The sequence below is a fragment of the Leucoraja erinacea genome, chromosome 5 (assembly GCF_028641065.1).
Source record: "Leucoraja erinacea ecotype New England chromosome 5, Leri_hhj_1, whole genome shotgun sequence".
In the NCBI taxonomy this organism is placed as follows: Eukaryota; Metazoa; Chordata; class Chondrichthyes; order Rajiformes; family Rajidae; genus Leucoraja; species Leucoraja erinaceus.
In genome coordinates, this window is record NC_073381.1 from 87412135 (window position 1) to 87436399 (window position 24265).

General features: G+C 45.4%; 1 protein-coding gene across 1 annotated transcript in view; it reads right to left on the reverse strand.

Annotated features, from left to right (window-relative positions):
- The window catches only part of LOC129697526 (CUB and sushi domain-containing protein 1-like), a 512171-nt gene that overhangs the window by 405009 nt on the left and 82897 nt on the right, over positions 1–24265 (reverse strand). Inside the window, exon 13 of the mRNA XM_055636177.1 lies at positions 5003–5205. Within this exon, the coding sequence (XP_055492152.1) occupies positions 5003–5205 (203 nt within the window). The remainder of the gene's footprint in view (positions 1–5002; positions 5206–24265) is intronic.

Genomic DNA, 24265 nt, shown 5'->3' on the forward strand with positions numbered 1-24265 from the left:
ACTGCTGCATATTTCCAGCATTTCCTGCTTTCATTTCAGATTCCAAGTAACTGCAGATTTTGTGTACATTTCTTTGATACACAATTAGTTTTAGTTTTAATTGTAGTTTGTAGATGGTGAATAATGCGTGGTCCTGGTGGCAATATTGGGAAACTATCTCCAATCTATCCACAATTGTCAGGTTAAGACAGGATGACAAGAGAGCTGTCGTGTTTGTTGTGCTTTAGTCCTAGTGATTAGTTACAATAATGGTTTCAATAATCTCACCACTGACGATAAGATAATCCAATTATCCCACAATAATTGCCTTATTTGTGCACTTACAGCCATGCTGCTTATAATACTTGCCTCCACTACATCCCTCCTGCCTCTAACAATCATTAGAACGCACTTCACTCTGCCACGTTTAATTTTGCGCCTACTTGGCACTCATTCTGTTACCGTTCATGCCCACCAGTTGCCCACAAACATCATCTGCACCAAGGAAGTGTGACTGTCTTTAGACTTTGGAGATACAGTGCGGGAACAGGCCCTTCGGCCCACCGAGTCCATGCCGACCAGCGCTCACCCCATAAACTAGCATTATTCCACGTACTAGGGTCAATTTACAGAAGCCCATTAACCTTCAAAACCTGTACATCTTTGTAGTGTGGGAGGAAACCAGAGCACCAAAACCCATGCAGTCCCAGAGAGAATGCACAAACTCTGCACAAACAGCACCCGTAGTCAGGATCGAACCCGGGTCTCTGGCGTTGTAAGGCGTGCGACTCCATGCGGCAAGTGCGCCTAAAGGGCCGGTCCCACTAGCATGCGACTTCATGCGGCAAGCGCAACCTAACGTGGTCGCTTGAGCCGTACGGACTCGCAGGGCCGGTCCCATTTCGATCCTCGGAGCCATATGGAGTTGTGCGGAGCTGGTCCCAACATCGCGCGGGGCTCCGAAAAACTGACCGGGTCCAAAAATTCTGCGCAGCAACGGCCTGCCGACCCGCAGCCGCCTCGACACCGTACGCCCATTGGACTTCGCTCGAACTTCACGTCACTCACTCGACCTCCATGCATACGGCGTTGAGGCGGCTGCGGCCTTTAGGTCGCGCTTGCCGCATGGAGTCGCATGCTCGTGGGACAAGCCCTTTACTCATTTACACATCTACAGTTCTTTGCTTCTATATTATGATCCTCGTTGAGTCCCTTTCAACATTTTTCACATCTTTTATCTTCATATTGGGAATTCACTGAGAGACTGTTGCTAATTACAAATATTTAGAACATCGCTTCGGATTTATTACTAATCTCCATAAAAATAATACTTAATGAGCATCACACCTCCATGTGAAATCAAGCAATGGTGCACATTTCCTAACTAGTTACATATGTGTGAGGTATTTTACATTTTTACCTACATTCACTGAGTCCCAGCAGTTAAAGAAATTTCTATGTTCCACTTGATTTTCTAATTAATGTTTGTTGGCCTCCCTTCTCTTTTAAGTTCCTCAATGATTCAATGATACTCTACCATCACATGTACCCAAGTACACTGAAATTCTCAGCTTTACGGAAGTAAAGTATGGAAAGCGTCACCGTTTATCTGGTGCTGCCAAAGTTACGACAGTAATTGTTAGAGTCACTAGTTCACAAGTTATAGGAGTAGAAATAGTCTACACCGCCATTCAATATTGGCTAATCTCTGCCTCCTAATACCATTTTCCTGCCTTCCCCCATAACCCTTGTCACCCGTTCTAATTAAGAATTTGTCTATCTCTGCCTTAAAATTTTCCACTGACTTGGCCTCCACAGCCCTCGATGGCAATGAGTTCAACAGACTAACTACCCGCTGACTAAAGAGGTTCCTTCTCACCTCCTTTTTAAAAGAGCGCCCTGTAATTCTGATGCAATGACTCTCCCATTGCAAACATCCTTTCCACATCCACTCTATGCCTTTCATTATTTTGTAAGTTTCAATGAGGTCCCCCCTCAACCTTCTAAACCCCAGAGAGTAGAGGCCCAGTGCTGTCAAATGCTCATCATATGCTAACCCACTGATTCCTGGAATCAAACTTACTCTGGACCCTCTCCAGAGCCAGCACATCCTTCCTCAGATATGTGGCCCAAATTTCCTCACAGTACTCCACATGCGGCCTGACCAGTACCTTATAGAGCATCACATCTCTGTTTTTGTATTCCAGTCTTCTTGATATAAATGCTGGCACTGGGCCTCTACTCGAGTCCCGATGGTCCCTCTTTACCCTTGGCGGCTCCCACCCTCACCCTCCCCACAGACTCCCTGTTTGTTCTCGGCACCCATCACTCTCCCCCCAGCCGCCGAGTACCTCTTTGTTGTCGCCAGCTCCCCACTGGGACTTTCCTTCATACTGATCCAATGTGTAAAGCATTTCTTCATAAATACATTGACTTTTTCAACAAAACACTCTACGTTGAAATGCAAAATGAAGATGGTTTTGATGGATTTGGATGCGGTTCTACATTGGCCTTGGGCTCAGTGGTGAAATTGTCTTCATTGTATACAGCTTCTTTTATGACTTTCCTCTTTTCTGTCTCATCTGCTGCTTCTTCATGCTGGTCTCTCCCATGTCACCACTTCTAACTGCATCAATATTGCCGAGTGCTGGTTGAACCTTCCACTGTACTCAGCCCCGTAGCTCTGACATTCCCTCCCCCAATCTCTAACCTACTTTAAAACAACTTTAGTTTAATGTATCAGAGATACAGCGTGGAAACAGGCCCTTTTGGGCCACTGTGCCCGCGCCGGCCAGCAATCATTCAAACACCAGTTCTATCCTACCCGACTACGGATGCTGTCTGTACGGAATTTGTACATTCTACCCGTGACCTGCGTGGGTTTTCTCCGAGAAATTTGGTTTCCTCCCATCTTCCAAAGAAGTGCAGGTATGTAGGTTAATTGGCTTGGTGCATGTGTAAATTGCCCCTAATGTGTTTGGGATAGTGTTAATGTGTGGGGATTGCTGGTCGGCACGGACTCGGTGGGCTGAAGGGCCTATTTCCGCGCTGTATCTCTAAACTAAACTAAACTGCACTCCAAGGACAATTTACAGAAGCCAATTAACCTAGAAACCTGCACTTCTTTGCAGTGTGGGTGGTAACTGGAGAAGGCCCATGCGGTCACAGGGATAACTGGGCATCATTTTGGGTCAGATGGTGAAGAAGGCTCCTGAGATATAACATGGAAACAGGTCCTTCAGCGGACCAATGATCACCCATATGTTAGTTCTATCTACACAGGGACAATTTACCCTGTACAGACAACACCTGCGGTCAGGATCAAAACCAGATCTCTGACGTTGCAAGGCAGCAACTCCCCCGCGGCGCCACAGTGCCGCCCAAATTCTACTTTAAAGTCTACATCTTTGACCAAATATTATAGCCGCCTGTTATGTGGTGCTGAATCAAATTTTCTTTGACACAGTTCCTTAGGAACACAGTGCCTTAGGATTTTTCTTCCCCGACATTAAAAGAGCCATTTAAATGCAATTTATTTCTGTCGGAATAAACAGTAATAGGAGCTCTGGTATGATCCTAATAGATTTATTTTCTCAATCCCATTGTGGGAAAAGATTCATTTTTTGCCAATGTATTAAGCCATGGGGACCAATAAAGTCGTTGGCTTTATCTTGGGTTTGCTTTAATTAAGTTCAGCTCAACTGGTTAAACACAACAATTTCTCTTCATGATACCCATGCACCACAGGAAGAAAGTGGACAATGTTCCCAGTCATGAGCCTACATCATTTGAGTTTCTAATCTAGGCTGACACTTCTCTGCAGTAGTGAGAAAATGTTGCCCTGCTGTCGTTCAGATAAGACATTAATCTGAAGTCCCGTCTGATGTTCAATGGGATGTTAGAGAAATAAAATCGGCAGCATTATTCAAAGCCAGACAACAGTAACACCGCTGGCCCCTGAATAACATTCATCACTCAACAAACATCACCACACAAACAGATGAACACATGACTTATTTAGTCACTGCTTGTGGGACTGAGGCATGACTGAAATGGTAGTTGTAGAATATCTCTAGACACGTTTCAGAAGTTATTGCTGGGCAGTGAGTGAGCAACATGGAGTGAGCGCGATCCCCCGAGCAAATCAAAGACCAGGACTCGCTGCAAACGTGTTCTCTCACTCCGTTTGGTTTAGTTTAGAGATATAGCGCGGAAACAAGCCCTTCGGCCCACCTAGTCCGTGTCGACCAACTATCACCCCGTACACTATTTCTGTGTCCTGCACACTGCGGACAATTTACCGAAGCCAATTGACCTACAAACCTGCGCGTCTTTGGTATGTGAAGGGAACCCGGAGCACCCAGAGAAACCGCAGAAACCAACCAGAGAGTAGTCCTGAGCTCCTATCTACCTCATTAGAGACCCTCAGACTATCATTAATTGGACTTTATCTTGCACTCGGGCCGAAACCCTTCTTATTTGCGTTATTTCCTTTATCATGTATCTGTGTGCTGTGGACAGCTCGATTGAAATCACGTGTTGTCTTTCCACTGACTGCATGCAACACAAACCTTTTCACTGTACCTACATTTCACAGGGGTGGGGGAGTAGCATAACTAGTGTTGCTGCCTTACAGCGCTAGAGACTCCTGGTTAGATCATGACTACAGGATGCTGTCTGTACGCAGTTTGTACGTTCTCCCTATGACCGCGTGCGTTTCCACCGGGTGCTCCGGTTTTCTCCCACGTTCCAAAAACATGCAGCTTTGTAAGTTAATCGGTTTCTGTAAATTGTCCCTTGTGTGTAGCATGGAATCAGTGTACGGGGTGATCGTTGGTCAGGGTCGGCGCGGATTTGGTAGGCTGACGGGCCTGTTTTCATGCTGTATCTCTAAATAACTAACTACCTCGGCAAACAAGACAATAAACAAAACAAAAACAAAACAAAATGTTGATGTGGGGGGGGGGGGGGGGGGGGGGGGGGGGGGGGGGGGGGGGGAAGAAGACAATGGATGGCCACCTACTTGAGAATTGAATGGAGAAGCCAGTCTTGCTGATGAAGAAGTCACTGTCAAACTGGAGTGTGATGGAATTAAATGTGGTGTGGATATCATCAGGCAGTGACGAGCCACTCCACTCCTTCAGTAGAATGTCACTGTCGACTGGTCCGTCCCACACCTTCAGGATGTCATGTGATGCCTCGGTGTCGAAGACAATAAAATGAAGGCTGGAAAAAGAAAAGGGAGACAAATAAATATCAGGGATCTGAACGCTTTCTCACCTGTATTCGGAGGTGGAGGCTGCTAATTTTGCACCAAAGATAGTCAAAAAAGCTGGAGTAACTCAGTGGGTAGGGTGGCATCTCTGGAGAAAAGGAGTAGGTGACATTTCATGTCCAGAGATGCTGCCTGACATCGCTGAGTTACTCCAGCATTTAGTGTCTATCTTCAGTGTAAACCAGCATGTGCAGTTCCTTCTTACACTGCTACTTATGCATATGTTTATAAAGCTGCATGATAAAGCATATGCATATGTTTATAAAGCTGTATTAATATCTTTAAACAAACTACATTCATTTTCTTTAAAAAAAAAACCATATTAGATCCATAATAAATCGGGTAAACGCACAGAGTCTCTTGCCCATAGTAGGGAAATCGAGGACATAGGTTTAAGGGTTTAGGGGGATAGATTTAATAGGAACCTGAGGGGTAACATTTTTTACACAAAGGGTGGTGGGTGTCTGGAATGAGCTGCCGGAGGAGGTAGATGAGCCAGGTGCTATAACAATGTTTAAGAAACATTTCGAGAGGTACGTGGATTGGACAGGTTTAGAGGGATACGGGTCAAATGCAAGCAGATGGGGCATGTTGGTCGGTGGGACATGTTGGTCGGTGTGGGCAAGTTGGGTTGTAGGGCTTGTTCCAATGTTGCATGACTCTATTAGACCCACCACCCTTTCAGGTTCCTCTTAAATCTTTCCTTTCCCAATCAATAGTAGTCAATAGTGCTTTATTTGTCACATATGCAACTGCAGAGTAAAATTATTTTTGCAGCCATTACACAAGCAGGCACCACCATGTTTTGGCACCATTATTAAAAGTCACGATTAAACCTATGTCCACTGGTTCCGATTTCCCCAACTCTGGCGAAAATACACCGTTTCTTGGCCGATTGGATGATATGTTGACTCTGCTTGATTTTCTCCTGAAGATTGGCACAAAATGGTGGAGTAACTCAGCGGGACAGGTAGCATCTCTGGATAGAAGGAATGGGTAACGTTTTATGTCGAGACCCTTCTCCGGAGGTATCTTAAAATGGGAGGAGGCTATTTGGCCCCTCCCACCCATGTCAGCTCCCATGTTAAACATCCTGCTCACCGATTCACTTTATTTTTAGCTGCTTTTTCACTGTGGAAAAATACATCCAATTTATCACCATGCTGAGACAACTACTTGCCCAAGGGAACATTCCTGTTCTCCTAATGAACTGCATTAATCCGGATCAGCTCTGTTCAGAGGCCATTTCTTCCATTGCCGAGATAGCAATGATGCATTACTCAATTTAGTGCACGACGTTGCTTTTAAAGGAATGAAATCCTCAACTTTGTGAAGTGGGTGTATCTGTCTGGTTCCCTTTACCTTCATCGGGTCAGTTTCTTTAAATCTAATTAACGCTGCGCTTCTGAAACAGTTTCACAGCTAAAATCATTCTAGGTTCAGCCCATCTATTAACCGATTTAAAGAAAATCTCGAGGGTAATCAGTTCACAAAACCTTGAGTAAATCAGTCAGAGTCAGAGAGTCATACTGCTTGGAAACAGGCCCTTTGGCCCAACTTGAACATGTTGACCAAGATGCCCTGTCTCCACCAGATCCACCTGCCTGAGTTTGGCGCATATCCTAACTCAGTTGGTCAGGCAGCATCTCTGGAGAAAATGGATAGATTTGCACCTTGCACCTCTCTAAATATATTTTAAATGTTATTATAGTACCTGCCTCAAATACCTCATCTGGCAGCTCATTCCATATACCCATCCCCTCCCATTGTGTGAAAAAGTTGCCCCTCAGGATCGTCTTAAATCTTTCCCCTTTCACATTAAACCGATGGTTCTTCATTCACCAACTCTGGGTAAAATAATGAGTAATGCACTTCTTAGCATTTTAAATGATATCTTGACTGAATTGAATTGAATTGAATACATTTTATTAGCTAAGTATGCATACATACATACAAGGAATTTGCCTTGGTGCTTTGCTCGCAAGGATAACAACACGATATACAGAAGTCAATTAAAAGTAAAATAAAAATAAAACATTTTTATTTCTTTGGAATTCTCTTTCTCAGTGGAAGTTGAGTCATTGATTATTTTTCAGGCAGTGGTAGAATTCTGGATAAGCCTAGTGGTGAAAGGTTACCAGTGGGATTGCAGTTACATTGCGATTGGCCTTGATTTTACAGAACGGTGGGTGGGCTCAAGGGGGAGAGAGAGGGAAGGGTGGAGAGAGGGAGAGGATGGAGAGGGAGGAAGAAGGAGAGAGGGAGAGAGAAGAAGGGAGGAAATAAGAGGGGGGGTGGGAGAAAAAAAGGAAGGAGGAGAGAGGGAGGATGAGGGAGGGAGGGAGGGAGAGAGGGAGGGCGGGCGAGAGGCATGGAGGGAGGGAGGGAGGGAGGGAGGAGCGAGCGAGGGAGGAGAGAGAGAGAGAGGGGGGGAAGAGAGAGGAGGAGGGAGAGAGAGGGAGCGAGGGATGTAGAGGGAGACTTCCAAAATGGCTTCCACATCATCATCTGGTACTAAAAGCAGAAGCAGCCGTTCTAACAGCAGTATACAAAGAGATGGCAATGAATGCATTGTCAAGTAAGGTGCGTATAAGACATGCCAATTGGTAGCAAAGTTATGCATTCTTGTACTCTTACATGGGTATGACCGCACATAAAAAAAACATTTTTTTCAGCAGGATGGCACCACGTAAAAATACTGATTTCCGCAGCAAAATACTGATTTTCAGGTACTAGAATACTGAAATGCTCTGACAAAACTTGGCAGCTCTGCTTGTCGTTGTTGAACCTGATCCAGGTCCCAGTGGGAATGCAACTGTCCTCACAAAAGCTGATGTCACAGTGTCTGTATATTCATCGAGGCTTGTGGTTGCTTCCCTGAACTCATTCCAATCCGTGCAGTCAAACCAGGACTGTAGGTTTTCAATACCCTCACTTGTCCACTTTTTCGTTGTTCTGACCACAGGCTTAGCAGATTTTAGTTTCTGCCTGTAGGTCAGAATAAGGTGAACGAAACAATGATCAGAGAGTCCCAGAGCCGCACGATATGCGTTCTTGATTGTAATATAACAATGATTGAGTGGTCTCTCCCCTCTGGTGGGGCAGGTAACGTGATGTCTTTATTTTGGAAGCTCACGGCTGAGGTTAGCCTTGTTAAAATCCCCCAAAACAATGACCATGGAGTCCGGGAAGTCACTCTCTACTCTCATTACCTGGTCAGCGAGTTGCGTTTGCTCCTCACGTACGCAGGCTTGGGGGGAGGGGGGTTATTAAACTCCAGCAAGAATAAAAGAGGTAAATACCCTCGGAGAATAAAAGGGCTCGCAATTCATAAAAACATTATTCCAGATTAGGAGAACAGAAGTTAGAAAATACCGTGCCAGATTGAATCCTAAAATGGGAGGATGCCATTCAGCCCATCCTGTCCATGCCAGCTCTCTACACGTTTTCCAAGTCCAAAGTGCCTTCTCTGTGACTTTTTGAAATGCTCCACATTAAATGCATATTTATCCAGCTCCCTCTTGAAGGCCACAGTTGAACGCATTTGAGATTCCAATCATGTTCTTCTCTCATGTCAACTTAAGTCAAGGGATAATTTACAATTTCCAGAAGCTAATCAACCTACAGACCTACACATCTTTGGAGTGTGGGAGGATACCGGAGCATCCAGAGAAGACCCACATGGCCACAAGGAGAACGTGCAAACTCCATACAGATAGCATCCATAGTCAGGATAGAACCCTGGCGAGGCAGCAACTTGACTGCTGCCCATTCCCCTAAATATTTTTTTCTGAGCTCTCCCTATTACCTTCATATCAGTCTCACATCACTTTAAAGTTTATGGTAAAGAACAATCGAACCATCTTGCACCGTCTCCATTTTTATTTTAATGTTGATGATAATTAAAAGTAAAAATGGTAGAAGTACAACAGATTGGCGGATTAGTATCCATCAATTCTACTCAATTGCATAAGGTCAGAGTTTCCCTCCTTAACTTCATCACTGAAACCCAAGGTGAAACCTTACCAGGCCAAAAGACCCTTCATAAGTTATAGGAGCATTATCAGGCCATTTGGCCCATCATGTCTACACCATTCTATCATGGCTGATCTCTGTTTCCTAATCCCATTTTCCTGCCTTCTCCCCTTAACCCCTGACACTTATACTAATCAACTAATCAAGAGAAAAGACTTTGCCTTCCACCACAGTGAGGAGGAGATTCACTGTGATGGATGTTTGTGTAAATTGAATTGTTTATATGTCTTGTAGGAATTGTCTTTGTTTGTATGGCTGTGGAAACGTAGTTTCATTTGAGCCTCACTAAGGTTCAAATGACATGTAATAAATATTGTATATTGTATATTGTATCTATAAATCTCCACTCTAAAAAATACCAGATGACTTGGCCTCCAGTCGTCTGTGGCAATGAATGCCACAGATTCACCACCCTCTGAGAAAAGGAATTCCTTCTTATCTCCTTTCTAAAGCTATGTTCTTGGAGAGCACATGACCTCGGTTTAAGTCTAAATTGAAGGGAAATGCCTACACTGTAGAGCATTTGTTCAGTGCAGCACGAGTATTTTCATGTTCAAAACTCTTGACCTGACGTATAGGTATTGGTTTATTATTGTCACATGTACCGACATGCAGCAGAAGACTTTGCGTGTTATCCAGTCAAATCGTGCCATATGTGAGTACAATCGAGTCATACACAAGTACGACAAGAGAAAAAAAAATAAGGGCGCAGAAGACTTTCATTCTACAATGAAGGCAACTAAACAATACAAAAAAAATGGAAAAGTGACATTATCACTTTAAGAAAGAAAGTTGAAATGGGAAATTTAGTGTCATTTTACATATTAGTATTTAATTGCTACGGAAACACACTTTAAAATTCAGCACAAACCATCCCTGAGAATTATTTGTTCATGGCTATAATACCACCCACCAAGTCTTGGTTCAACCTTCCCAGCCCCAGTACATCTTTGGTGCCAATTCCTCAGGGTAATGTTCGAGACAATATCTCCAGCTGGTTCATCAAGGATCCTCCCAAAATACAGTTGGAATGGTGATATGTGCTCATGATTATGCAACGTTCAATTCAACTCCTCAGCAAATGAAGCAGTCCCTGCCCCCATGCAGCATGACATGGACAACATTCAGTCATGTGCTGATACATGGCAAGTAACAGTTATGGCACAAAGTGCAAAGCAATTATCTCCTCCAGCAAGAGTCCAACAACCAATGCTATGCCGTTACCATTGCCAAGCATTAATGTGCTGAGTGTCACCATTCAATGAATTGGAAACGTATTCCATGGCTATACAAACAGTTCAGATGCTGGGTGTCCTGTGATCAGAGATTTAAATCCTGACACCTTAGCGTCTTTCACCATTTACATGGCCATTCCATTTCGCCACGCCAGTTTCTTGCTGGACCCAAGACCAGCGCTGACATTTACAGGCATTATCTTTGATTGCATTATTTTTTTGATGGATATAACTGGAGTATGTAACATTGACAGTTGTACAACCTCTCCCCTACTGTAAGGATAGATCATCTAGTCATGGAGTCATACAGTGTGGAAACGTGCCCATTGGCCCAACGTGCCCACGTCAACCAACATGTCCCGTCTACACTAGTCCCACCTGCCTGCGTTTAGCCCATATCCCTCCAAACCTGTCCTATCCATATACATGTCCAGCCTAGTTTTCCAGAGCAAGAGAATCAGAGCCGATGTCCCACACAGGATTTGAAAGTCTATGCCCGATTTAAAGAGAATTGAGGTCTGAAGCACACAGAAAGATTTTTTTTTAAACTGAACATCAAAACCATTATGTTTTCTTTGGACTCGTATGTTCTTTGAAAAGCAATAATCCTAATCCCACATGACCCTCAAGTTGAAAAAGCCCTGGGTATTCAGTACAGCTTTAAGGTGCTCAACATAAGTGAGTTAAACAGCAAAGAATAATGGAGCATGCCACAAACCTTTCATCCTCCAAGTTCAATCTGCTATCTAACATGGTGGCCATGTGGGTATTGAGTGGGAGTGTAAATTATTCCTTTGCCCCCCACATTTCCAGAGTCTGTGTTTGAACTTAGTCCCTGGTGCAATGTTAACATTTTCTCACAGTGCAAGGAAAAATGCTTTTCATCTTCATATGGAAACCCCTCGAAACCCACTAGATGTGATTGGCATTGTCCATGTAAGGAAATGGTCATGTGCAGGACTTGAAATGACCGTAAAGGTCATATTCTCTTGACCTGCAATTGACCTGGTGATGAGCAATATGTATGGAAGCTCCACATTTAGCTTTTAGTTTCGATTAGAGATACAGGAAACAGGCCCTTCGGCCCACTGAGTCCGTGCAAACCAGCAATCCCCGTACACCAGCACTATCCTCCACATAAACTTTACAATGTTTTTCACTGAAGCAAATTAACCTACAAATCTGTACGTCTTTGGAATGTGGGAGGAACATAGAACCATACAGCACCTGGGGAAAAGCCTGCATTGTACATTGAGAATGTACAAACTTCGTACAGACAACATCCGTAGTCATGATTGAACCTGGGTCTCTGGCGCTGTAATGCAGCAACTCTACCGCTGCACCACCGTGCCCCCTTTTCTGCGCCACCATGCTGCCGTTAGTGAGATGGTTCCAACCTACAAGATTCCCAAGACGAAAACTTGTACGTCTCACCCTTTCACCTTCTGCCAGATCTGTAGTGTGTTTAATGCTCCCTGACCTATCTCAGCCTTCAGCTGAGCCTTGCACCATCTTTATGGAGAACAATATGTAAGTGTAGTATAAGAGACAGTGCTGTGAAAGAAGGCTCATTGGGACAATTCAGAGCAGGGTCTCTTTGCCTCCATTGCACACTTGTGAATCATTCAGAATTTTGATTCCATTAAAAGGACTCCTTTTATCTCCCCTTAGCCTTTGACACCCTTACTGACCAGGAACCTGCCAATCCCCGTTTTAAAAATACCCAATGACTTGGCCTCCATAGCCGTCGTGGCAATGAATTCCACAGATTCACCACTCTGTGGCAAAATAAATTCCTCCTCATCTCCTTTCTAATGGTACATTCTATTATTCTGAGGCTGTGGCCTCTTGTCCTAGACTCTCCCACTGGTGGAAACATCCTCTCCACATCCATTCAAATGGTGCAGAGATGATTTACGAGGATGTTTCAAGGACTCAAGGGCCTGAGCTGTGTGGGGGGGGGGGGGGGTTGAGCAGGCTGGGACTCTATTCCTTGGAGCACAGGAGGATGTGGGGTGATGTTATGGAGGTGTATAAAATCATGAGAGCAATAGATCGGGAAGATGCACAAAGTCTCTTGACCAGAAGGGGGGAGGAATCAAGAACCAGAGGACATATGTTTAAGATGAGGGGGGGAAACATTCAAAAGAAAGCTGAGGGGTAACTCTTTACACAAAGGGTGGTGGGTGGATGGGACGAGCAGATATGAGGAAGCAGTTGAAGCAGTTAGACGCAGTGTAAGGATGACCAATGGGAGACAAAGACAACTCTTACTCGTTGGCCTCAATTGATGTGGAAACTCCGTTATGATGATAAGGATCAAGCACTGCCCACAAACCTTCCCTAACATGCAACCAAAATCATACACGTTAAAGCATTGGGTCTTACACGAAAAGGTCAGATGTTTCTAGACTGGGATCATGATTGTTAGCTTTATTTAGTTTCGAGATACAGCGTGATAACACGAGTCCGTGCCAACCAGCAAACCTCGTACACCAGCACTATCCTACACACTAGGGACAATTTACAATCTTTACTGAAGCCAATTAACATACAAACCTGTACATCTTTGAAATGTGGGAGGAAACCGGAGCACCCGGTGAAAACCCTCACGGTCACAGTGAGAACGTACAAACTCCGTACAGCCAGCACCCATAGTCAGGATCGCACCTCGGTCTCTGACGCTGTAAGGCAACAGCTCTGCCGCTGCCCCACCACTGTTATCTACCGCAAATTCTCCCCCAACCACCCTTCCACCCTCGACCTCCATCCCACATGCTTCAGAAGGGCGAAGAACAATACAGGGACACTCATTTGCATCGGATAACACTTCACTCCCTGATACTTGAAGTCTACAATTTGATGTCGCTCAAGATGTCTAGCACAGTCCGCTAGAAGCTACTTACATTAATTCCGTAAACAAAATAATGTCGGATGCTGTTTGTACAAAAAATGTTATAATTTATGTCATCAATAAAAAGAGCCAAATGACTTCACTGGAGCTCTGAAGCCCCGGGCTAATAATTTGAGTTTGGAAAATTGAATCAGGAAGCAAATCATTTAATACTGGTTGGTTTACATCTCAGCATCATTAGACATTCAAGACAACTGCTTCACTGCATAAAACACATGCTTGAAAAAAGGTCTGAAGAAGGGTCCCGACCGAAACGTCACCCACCATTGCTGCCTGTCCCACTGAGTTACTCCAGCACTTTGTGTCTATCTTTGGAATAAACCAGCATCTGCTGTTCATTTCTACACAAGCTTTTCTGCTTGCCTTCCAACATACAAGACTCTTTTCAGAGATATGAGACACAAGAGACACAAGAGACTGAAGATAGTGGAACCTTCAGCAAAGAATAAATTGTTGGACGAACTCAACGGGATCAAAGATAGGTTTTTTGCTCAAATAATATTATTTTGTTCTTTCTGAGTCTATCTGCCATGGAATCATGGAGAGTCATAGAGTCATACTGCATGGAAGCAGGCCCCTCAGCCCAACTTGCCCACGCCAACCAACGTGCCCGATCTACACCTGCCTGTGTTTAGCCCATATTCCTCTAAACCTGTCCCTAACCATGTACTTGTCTAATTGCTTCTTAAACACCGGGATAGTCCCTGCTTCAACTACCTCCTCCAGCAGCTCGTTCCATACACCCACCACCCTTTGTGTAAAAAAGTTACCCCTCAGATTCCCATTAAATCTTTCCCCCATCATCTTAAACCCATCCCCTCTGGTCCTCGATTTGCCGACTCTGGGCAAGAGGTTTGCACCTACCCGATCTATTCTCTCATTTTTGTGTACAATTTGAACCAGACTGTAAGATCACCCCTCATTCTCCTGTGCTCCAAGGAAAAGAGTCCAAGCCTGCTCAACCTCTCCCCTAAGCTCAGACCCTTGAGCCCTGGCACCAACCATCCTTATAAATCAGTATTCTTTGAGTCCTTTCATGTCTATTACCTGACCCTTTCTTGTCTTCTTTTCCCTGCTTCCAAAATGTTGCTAAGCTCAGTCTGGTTCAAACGGACCATTCAGCACCACATAAAAGAAAGCGACTCTTGTCGGGGCACGGGCCTGGCACGCTTGCCGTGGAATCAGGCAACCCATCTGGAGTGGAAACCCCGTCCATGGCGCATCTCCTGCTTGCCCCGAAGGCTGCAAGCCAGAGAGGAGGGTGGAGGGAGTCGCAACATCAGCGGACGCTGGACAAAGGGCCGCGAAGAGAAGCCTGGGGCCCTCAAGATCGGCTGTGGGAGGCACCCCCCTGTGGCACAAAGGTGGCTGGGCAAGGAGAGGGATGACAGTTCACGGGACGATCCGGACAGAGACGACGGCTGCAATGGGCCTTTGTGGCCAGCTGCAGCTGGGACTTTGGAAATGGCACCAAAACCTGGCGCACTCTTGCATATGGACTCAGTGTCTGTTTCAATTCATTCTGTACTTCATCGAAGATTGTATTTAGGCATGGCAATAATCTTACTGAACTGCATACAATAAAGAATTTCAACGTACCTTGGTACGCATCGATCGATCATAGTCATACAATGTGAAAATAGGCCCTTTGGCCCAACGAGGCAACACCAGCCAACATGCCCCATCTATACTAGGCCAACCTGCAGCGCTTGACTCATCTATCTATCTAGCTATACATAAGTAAAACTCTGATCTTGTTGTCTTCCGGTTTAGCGGTCATTCTATTTGTGCAAAATTGGTTTGCGATAGCGCTATAATTTTCCCCCAGTTCACTCACCATTCTCCTATACTGCGATCGCGCCAAGTTTTGTTCCGATCGGTTGAATGTTGTTAACGTTAGCGAGGTTTAAAAATCTTAAAAACCGCACGTGCGCAGATCGGTCTCTTCTCCTGCCTTCCAGCGCCGCATTGATTAGTCTCTTCCTCTGTCACGCCCTGGGATGGTCCGCCCCTTCCTGCGCCATCGCGTCTTTACTGGAGCTGAGGATGGCCGGCGGAGGTTTCCAACCGGACTTTCGGAGGGACCCGAAGCAGCCCCGCCCCAAGCAGCAGCCCACCCCAAGCAGCAGCCCCGCCCAAGCAGCAGCCCCGCCCCAAGCAGCAGCCCCGCCCCAAGCAGCAGCCCCGCCCCAAGCAGCAGCCCATCAGAGCGGCAATGTCGCCAAACAGAAAATCAGAGAGTCTGATCGCGGCGGATGAGAGCATCCAGCGCCTGATGTGAGTCCCAAACACACCTCCACCGCAACACCGCGCAGCTCCACCCCTTTCCCCTCAGGTTCCCCTCGCTGACTCCTGCCCCCTCCCCTGTGATACCCCCCTCTCCCCATGGTTCTTCCCCCATTTTTTCTCCGAGCTTTCTCCCCTCCCGCCCACACGCCGGCACGGCCATAGCTGCTGGTGCTTCCGGGCCGATCTGAGGCCTGGCTCTGAGGGCGCCCACGGCTGATGCTCCTCCGGGGCACGCAAGAAGGGAGAGGAGCAGCAACCTCCAGATTCTGGGAAGGTATAATGGGGGAGGAGAGGGGAAGTGGGGGAGGTAGAGAGTGGGGAATAGAGGGAGAGGAGGGCAATGGGGGAGGTGAGGAGGGATAGTGGGGGGATAGGGGGTAAGGAGTGGGTGAGGTGGGGGATAGAGGGATAAGAAGGGGTAAGGAGGGGAGAGGTGTTATGGAGGGAGGGAGGGAGTGACTGAGGGTAGGGGAAAGGAGAGGAAGAGAGAGGTGAGGGATGGGATTGGGGGAGGGGAGGAGAAAAGGGGAAAGAAGAGGGAGGGGAAGAGGGGAAATGAGCCACACCTGTGCAGTTGGGGGCTATGGGTGAGTGGTGGAATATTGCGTTGGGGGACCAAGCCTCCTGTGTAACAGGGACCTGGTCTAGTAACCCTCTAAAATTATCCTATCAGAGGGAAAATAATAGCATCAATAGTAGGGAGCTTCTTCTGGTTGGAGTTCCGCAGGGGTAGTCGGTGCTGGGGCCATTATTCTTCACGGTTTATATCAATGATTTGAATGAGGGAATAGAAGGCTTTGTGGCCAAGTTTGCAGGTGATATGAGGATAGATGAGGGGCGGGTAGTGTAGAGAAAGCAGGGACTCTGCAGAAGGACTTGGAAAGGTTGGGAGGTGCAGGTGCATGGTTCCTTGAAGGTCGAGTCGCAGGTAGATAAGGTGGTCAAAAAGGCTTTTGTATAGAAGTTGGGAGGTCATGTTGCAGTTGTATAAGGCGTCGGCGAGACCACATTTAGAATAATGTGTTCAGTTCTCGGTACCATGTTTTTCGGAAAGATATTGTGAAGCTTGAAGAGATTAGTGGGGAAAATTAGAACACCAGGGGCCGCCACACAATGACAGCCTCGCCTACAATCTGTCTGTCTTTGTCTTTTTTTTGTTATTTTTAGTGTGTTTTAAAAGTTTGTGTTAATGTTCTCTGATTTTATTTATGTAGGGGGTGGACGAGGGGAAGTTTTTTTTTCAATCTCTTACCTTGCCGGAGATGCAATTGTTTTCTGGATCGTATCTCCGGTCGCTCTGCGGCCTAACATCATGGAGCTGGAGGCCTTGCTCAGGACTGACTTTGAACCCCACCACAGGGACATGGATTTACCATCAGAGTCGATCCATTGCCTGGGATCAATACTCCAACCGCGACCTGCGGATTTCACCATCGAGGAGCTCGCAGTTTTGGGTTGAGACCGATGTCGGGAAGCTCCAACCGAGTTTCAACCAGCACCGACCCGGAGTCGGATCGCCCGGCGTGGGGGAGCTGAGATTCCCCCCCGATGCAGGTGCTTGATCGCCCAGACGCGAGGGCCCAAACGCCACTGTCTACGGGACCCAAGATCGCCCCGTCAACAGAAGGCTCCAAGCCCCTGACCAAGGGAAAACAAAGAAGGGAAGAGATTGAACTTTTTTTCATCTTCCATCACAGTGAGGAATGTGGAGGAGTCACTGTGATGGATGTTTATGTTAAAATGTATTTTGTGTGTTCTGTTGCTTTTCATTGGTATGACTATGGCATATGAAATTCCTCGTATGTTGCAAAACATACTTTGCTAATAAAGTATTATTATATTAATTATGATTATGACACGGTATTGGACTAAGATATTGACATAGAAAATTGGTTGAAACAAATTGGTTGAGACAGGAAACAACGAGTAGGAATTAACGAGTCCCTTTCAGAATGGCAGGCAGTGACTAATGGGGTGTCGCAAGGCTCGGTGCTGGGACCGCAGCTATTTACAATATATATTAATGATTTAGATGAAATAATTAAAAGTTACATTGGCAAATTTGCAGATGACACAAAGCTGGGTGGCAGTGTGAACTGTGAAGAGGACGCTATGATGTGGATAAATGTGAGGTTAACGTGGCTGATTGTGAGGTTATTCACTTTGGCGGCAATAGGAACGAGACCCGGGTGTCCTTGTACATCAGTCACTGAAAGTATGCATGCAGGTACATCAGGCAGTGAAGAAAGCTAATGGCATATTGGCCTTCATAACGAGAGGATTTGACTATAGGAGCAAAGAGGTTTTTCTGCAGTTGTACAGGGCCCTGGTGAGACCACACCTGAAGTATTGTGTGCAGTTTTGTTCTCGTAAGTTGAGGAAGGACATTCTTCCTATTGAGGGAATGCAGCGTAGGTTCACAAGGTTAATTCCCAGGATGGCGGGACTGTCATATGATGAAAGAATGGGTCAACTGGGCTTGGATTCACTGGAATTTAGAAGGATGAAAGGATATCTTATAGATCTTATATAAAATTATTAAGGGGATCTTATATAAAATTATTAAAGGATTGGACAAGCTATGCAGGGAACACAGTTTAAGAACAGGGGGTAGACCATTTAGAACGGCGATGAGGGAAAACTGTTTTACCCAGGGTTGTGAATTTGTGGAATTCTCTGTCTCAGGAGGCAGTGGAGGAATTCACTGGATGCATTAAAAATAGAGTTAGATAGAGCTCTTAGGGCTAGCAGAATCAATGGATATGGGGAGAAGGCAGGTACTGATTGTGGATGATCAGTCATGATCACATTGAATTGTGGTGCTGACTCGATGGGCCGAATGGCTTACTCATAAAATCATGAGAGGAATAGATTGGGTCGATGCCTAGAGTCTCTTGCCCAGAGTGGGAGAATTGAGGGTCAGAGGACATGGGTTCAAGATGAAGGGGAAAAGATTTAATAGGAATCTGAGCGGTAACTTTTTCACACAAAAGATGGTGGGTGTATGGAACAAGCTGCCGGAAGAGGTAGTCGAGGCTGGGACTATCCCAACATTTAAGAAACAGTTAGACAAATACATGGATAAGACAGCTTTGGAAGGATATGGGCCAAGCGCAGGCAGGTGGGACCAGTGTAGCTGGGAGATGTTGGCCGGCATGGGCAAGTTGGGACAAAGGTCCTGTTTCCACACTGTAAAAAACAATGTCCCAGATGTACTGGAGGACAGAGAATCTAAGGGGGTAGAGGAACGGAAATAAATTTTCATTAGGTGAGAAATAGTATTGGGTAGGTTAATGGGACTGAATGATAATAAATCCCCTGGACCTGATGGTCTTCATCCCAGGGTCCTCAGGGAGGTGGCTCTAGAAATAGTGGATGCATTGGTGATCATTTTCCAATGTTCAATAGATTCAGGATCAGTTCCTGTGGATTGGAGGATAGCTAATGTTATCCCACTTTTCAAGAAAGGAGCGAGAGAGAAAACAGGGAATTACAGACCAGTTAGCCTGACCGGTGGTGGGAAAGATGCTGGAATCAATTATTAAAGAGGTAATAATGGGGCATTTGGATAGCAGTAAAATGATTAGTCCAAGTCAACATGGATTTATGAAAGGGAAATCATGCTTGACTAATCTTCTGGAATTTTTTGAGGATGTGAGAAGTAAAATCGATGAAGGGGTGCCAGTGGATGTAGTGTATCCAGACTTTCAGAAAGCCTTTGATAAGGTCCCGCATGGGAGACTGGTGACTAAAATTAAAGCACATGGTATTGGAGGTAGGGTGTTGACATGGATAGAAAATTGGTTGACAGACCGGAAGCAAAGAGTAGGAGTGAACAGGTCCTTTTCAGAATGGCAGGCAGTGGCGAGTGGAGTATCGCAAGGCTCGGTGTTGGGGCCGCAACTTTTATATATTAATGATTTGGAAGAGGGATTAAGGAGCAACACTAGCAAATTTGCAGATGACACAAAGCTGGGTGGCAGTGTGAATTCTGAAGAGGATGTTAGGAGGTTGCAGGGTGACCTGGACAGGTTGAGTGAGTGAGCAGATGCGTGGCAGATGTGGTATAATATAGATAAATGTGAAGTTATCCACTTTGGTGGCAAAAACAAGGTGGCAGATTATTATCTCAATGGGGTTAGGTTAGGTAAGGGGGAGGTGCAGCGAGACCTGGGCGTCCTTGTACACCGGTCACTGAAGGTTGGCGTGCAGGTACAGCAGGCAGTGAAGAAAGCTAATGGAAGGTACACAAAAAAGCTGGAGAAACTCAGCGGGTGCAGCAGCATCTATGGAGCGAAGGAAATAAGCAACATTTCGGGCCGACACCCTTCTTCAGAGCTAATGGAATGTTGGCCTTCATAACAAGAGGATTTCAGTATATGAGTAAATAAATTATTCTGCAGTGGTCTGGTGAGACCACGTCTGGTGTATTGTGTATAGTTTTGGTCTCCTAATTTGAGGAAGGACATCCTTGTGATTGATCAGTCGGCTTTTTTTACATCGGGGAGACTAATCGGAGGATGGGCGATCGTTTCGCCGAGGTTGGGCGATCGTTTCCTTCCCTTAACCCTCGAGCTTGTCTACTCCATTGCCAGAGTGAGCCCCCGAACAGCACCTCTCGGGCTGCCTCCTCCTTCTCCCAATTTTGCTAGCCCTTCCTTCCTTAACCCTCCTGTCTCCCCCCCCCCCCCCCCCGCCCTCCTCCTCCTCCTTTGACCTTCCTTCTCCTCCCCACCCCCCATCAGTCTGAAGAAGGGTTTTGGCCCGAAAACGTCGCCTATTTCCTTCACTCCATAGATACTGCTGCACCCGCTGAGTTTCTCCAGCATTTTTGTGTATCCTTGTGATTGAGGCAGGTTCACGAGATTGATCCCTGGGATGGGGGCGGGGGACTGGCATATGAGGAAAGATTGAAAAGACTAGGCTTGTATTCACTGCAGTTTAGGAGGATGAGGGGGAATTCTTATAGAAACATATAAAATTATAAAAGGACTGGACATGCTAGATGCAGGAAAAATGTTCCCAATGTTGGGCCAGTCCAGAACCAGGGACCACAGTCTTAGAATAAAGGGGAGGTCATTTAAGACTGAGGTGAGAAAAAACGTTTTCACCCAAAGAGTTGTGAATTTATGGAATTCCCTGCCGCAGAGAGCAGTGGAGGCCAAATCACTGGATGGATTTAAGAGAGAGTTAGATAGAGCTCTAGGGGCTAGTGGAGTCAAGAGATACGGGGAGAAGGCAGGCACGGGTTATTGATAGGGGACGATCAGCCATGATCACAATGAATGGCAGTGCTGGCTCGAAGGGCTGAATGGCCTCCTCCTGCACCTATTTTCTATGTTTCTATGATTCTATGATTCTATGAGAGTGGACTGAGAAGTGGCAGATGGAATATAGTGCAGCAAAGTGTGGTCATGTATTTCAGTAGTAGAAATAAAGGGGAAGACTATTTCCTAAATGGTGAAAAAATTCATAAAACAGAGGAGCAAAGCGAGTTGGGAGTACTGGTGCACGATTCCCAAAACGTTTGTTTGCAAGTTGAATCAGAAGGAGGCAAATGCAATGTTAGCATTTATTTTGATATATATGTATTATATATATTATATATATGTGGAGGATGTTTCCACTGGTGGGAGAGTCTAAGACCAGAGGGCACTGCCTCAGAATAAAAGTTAATACCTTTAGAAAGGACACAAGGAGGAATTAGTCAGAGGGTGGTGAATCTGTGGAATTCATTGCCACAGAAGGGTGTAGAGGCCACGTCAATGGATATTTTTAAGGCATAGATAGATTATTGATTAGTATAGGTGTCAGGGTTATGGCAGGAGAATGGGGTTGAGAGGAAATGATAGATCATCCATGATTGAATGGCGGAGTAGACTCGATGGGCCGAATTGCCTAATTCTGTTTCTATGACATGAACTATACATGTACTGGTCTAAAACATTGTTTCTTTATCATAACAATTGCACATTCCGCTACTACTTCCGGCAGCTCAATGTACAACTTTGCGTAAAAAAAGTTGCCCCTCAAGTTCCTATTAAATCCTTCCCCCCTCACCTTGATTCCCCAACTCTAGATAAAAGACTGTGTATGTACCCTATCTATTCCTCTCATGATTAGACAAGTTAGACAAGTACATGGAACAGAGGAGATTTACTAGAATGTTGCCTGGGTTTCAGCAACTAAGTTACAGAGAAAGGTTGAACAAGTTAGGGCTTTATTCTTTGGAGCGCAGAAGGTTAAGGGGGGACTTGATAGAGGTTTTTAAAATGATGAAAGGGATAGACAGAGTTGACGTGGATAAGCTTTTCCCACTGAGAGTAGGGAATATTCAAACAAGAGGACATGACTTGAGAATTAAGGGACTAAAGTTTAGGGGTAACATGAGGGGGAACTTCTTTACTCAGAGAGTGGTGGCTGTGTGGAATGAGCTTCCAGTGAAGGTGGTGGAGGCAGGTTCGTTTTTATCATTTAAAAATAAATTGGATAGTTATATGGACGGGAAGGGAATGGAAGGTTATGGTCTGAGCGCAGGTATATGGGATTAGGGGAGAATATGTGTTCGGCACGGACTAGAAGGGTCGAGATGGCCTGTTTCTGTGCTGTAATTGTTATATGGTTATATGGTTATATGATCTTGTACACCTCCATGAGATCACCCCTCATCCTTCTGCGTTCCAAAGATTAAAGCTCTCGCCTGCTCAACCTCACCCTGTACCTCAGACCCTTGAGTCCTGGCAACATCCTCATGATAATAGAAAGAATCATTGAAACATAGAGATCGAGAAGAGGAGAGGGATGGCGAGGAGAGGAGAGGGACATTGATCCGCGGGACCTGCTCCAGTTCATCGAGTGTGCGGGCCGACCACACTTTGAATAATGCCAAAAATGAATGCGGCAGCATGTGTAATATATACAAAAATAATTTCACTATGCAGTTGTATATGGGCCAACTAAAGCACCATTGAACTATTGAGATCAATATTTCGTCACAACCACAATGCTGTTCACCCAAGTAAGCTTTGCACAAAGTAAACTTCCTACATTGAAAAAAACTTCAAAGCATTGAAAAAGCAGCAGAAGCCATGATAGGAATGTATTCTCCATTATATTTGATAATAGTAACTCCCTCGTTTATGAATGACTTCATTTGAAGTGGCACGGTGGTGCAGCGATAGAGTTGCTGCCTCACCGCGCCAGACACTTAAGTTTGATCCTGACCACAGGTGCCATCTGTACGGAGTTTGTACGTTCTCCCTGTGACCTCGTGGGTTTCCTCCGGGTACTCAGGTTTCCTCCCGCGCTCCAAGGACGTGCAAGCTTATCAGTTAATTGATTTCTGTAAAATTGCCACTGGTGTATAGGGCATGTAAGTGGAATAAGATGGAATTAATGTGCAGGTGATCAATGGTCGGTGTGGACTCAATGGGCCTGTTTCAAAGCTGTATTTCTAAACTAAATTATGCAAATCCAATTTTATGCAAATCCAAAATTATGCAAATGTCTATTATTCATAATAATGTTAATAAAACAGTCCATGGTATTCATTAATGTGATAAAGTATTTATTAAAGTAGCTTCATTATGGGCTGTGCTCAGATGTTTATTTGATGCAATGAAAGAATTATAGCAAAATAACTTTGTGTGATGCAATACCGGTAGTTGTTGAAATGTTACTTCTAACATGGGGAGAGATTGGCTTTTGGACAGTCTTTTCATTAAAATTGGTTAAAAGATACAGCATGTAAATGGGCCCTTTGGCCCTCTGAGTCCAGGCCGAAAATCGATTATCACTCACTCACACCAGTTCTATGTCATCCCTCATTCTCATACATTCCCAACATTTTCCGGATCCTTTATGGACCCGCAAACCCACATATTTTCGGGATGTAGGAGGAAACTGCGTCACCCGGAGGAAACCCACGCGGTCACAAGGAGCTCAGGACCAAACCGTGGTCTTTAGCGCTGTGAGGCAGCGGCTCGAGAATGGAATTAGAAACATAGAAACATAGAAATTAGGTGCAGGAGTAGGCCATTCGGCCCTTCGAGCCTGCACCGCCATTCAATATGATCATGGCTGATCATCCAACTCAGTATCCCGTACCTGCCTTCTCTCCATACCCTCTGATCCCCTTGGCCACAAGGGCCACATCTAACTCCCTCTTAAATATAGCCAATGAACTGGCCTCAACTACCCTCTGTGGCAGAGAGTTCCAGAGATTCACCACTCTCTGTGTGAAAAAAGTTCTCCTCATCTCGGTTTTAAAGGATTTCCCCCTTATCCTTAAGCTGTGACCCCTTGTCCTGGACTTCCCCAACATCGGGAACAATCTTCCTGCATCTAGCCTGTCCAACCCCTTAAGAATTTTGTAAGTTTCTATAAGATCCCCTCTCAATCTCCTAAATTCTAGAGAGTATAAACCAAGTCTATCCAGTCTTTCTTCATAAGACAGTCCTGACATCCCAGGAATCAGTCTGGTGAACCTTCTCTGCACTCCCTCTATGGCAATAATGTCCTTCCTCAGATTTGGAGACC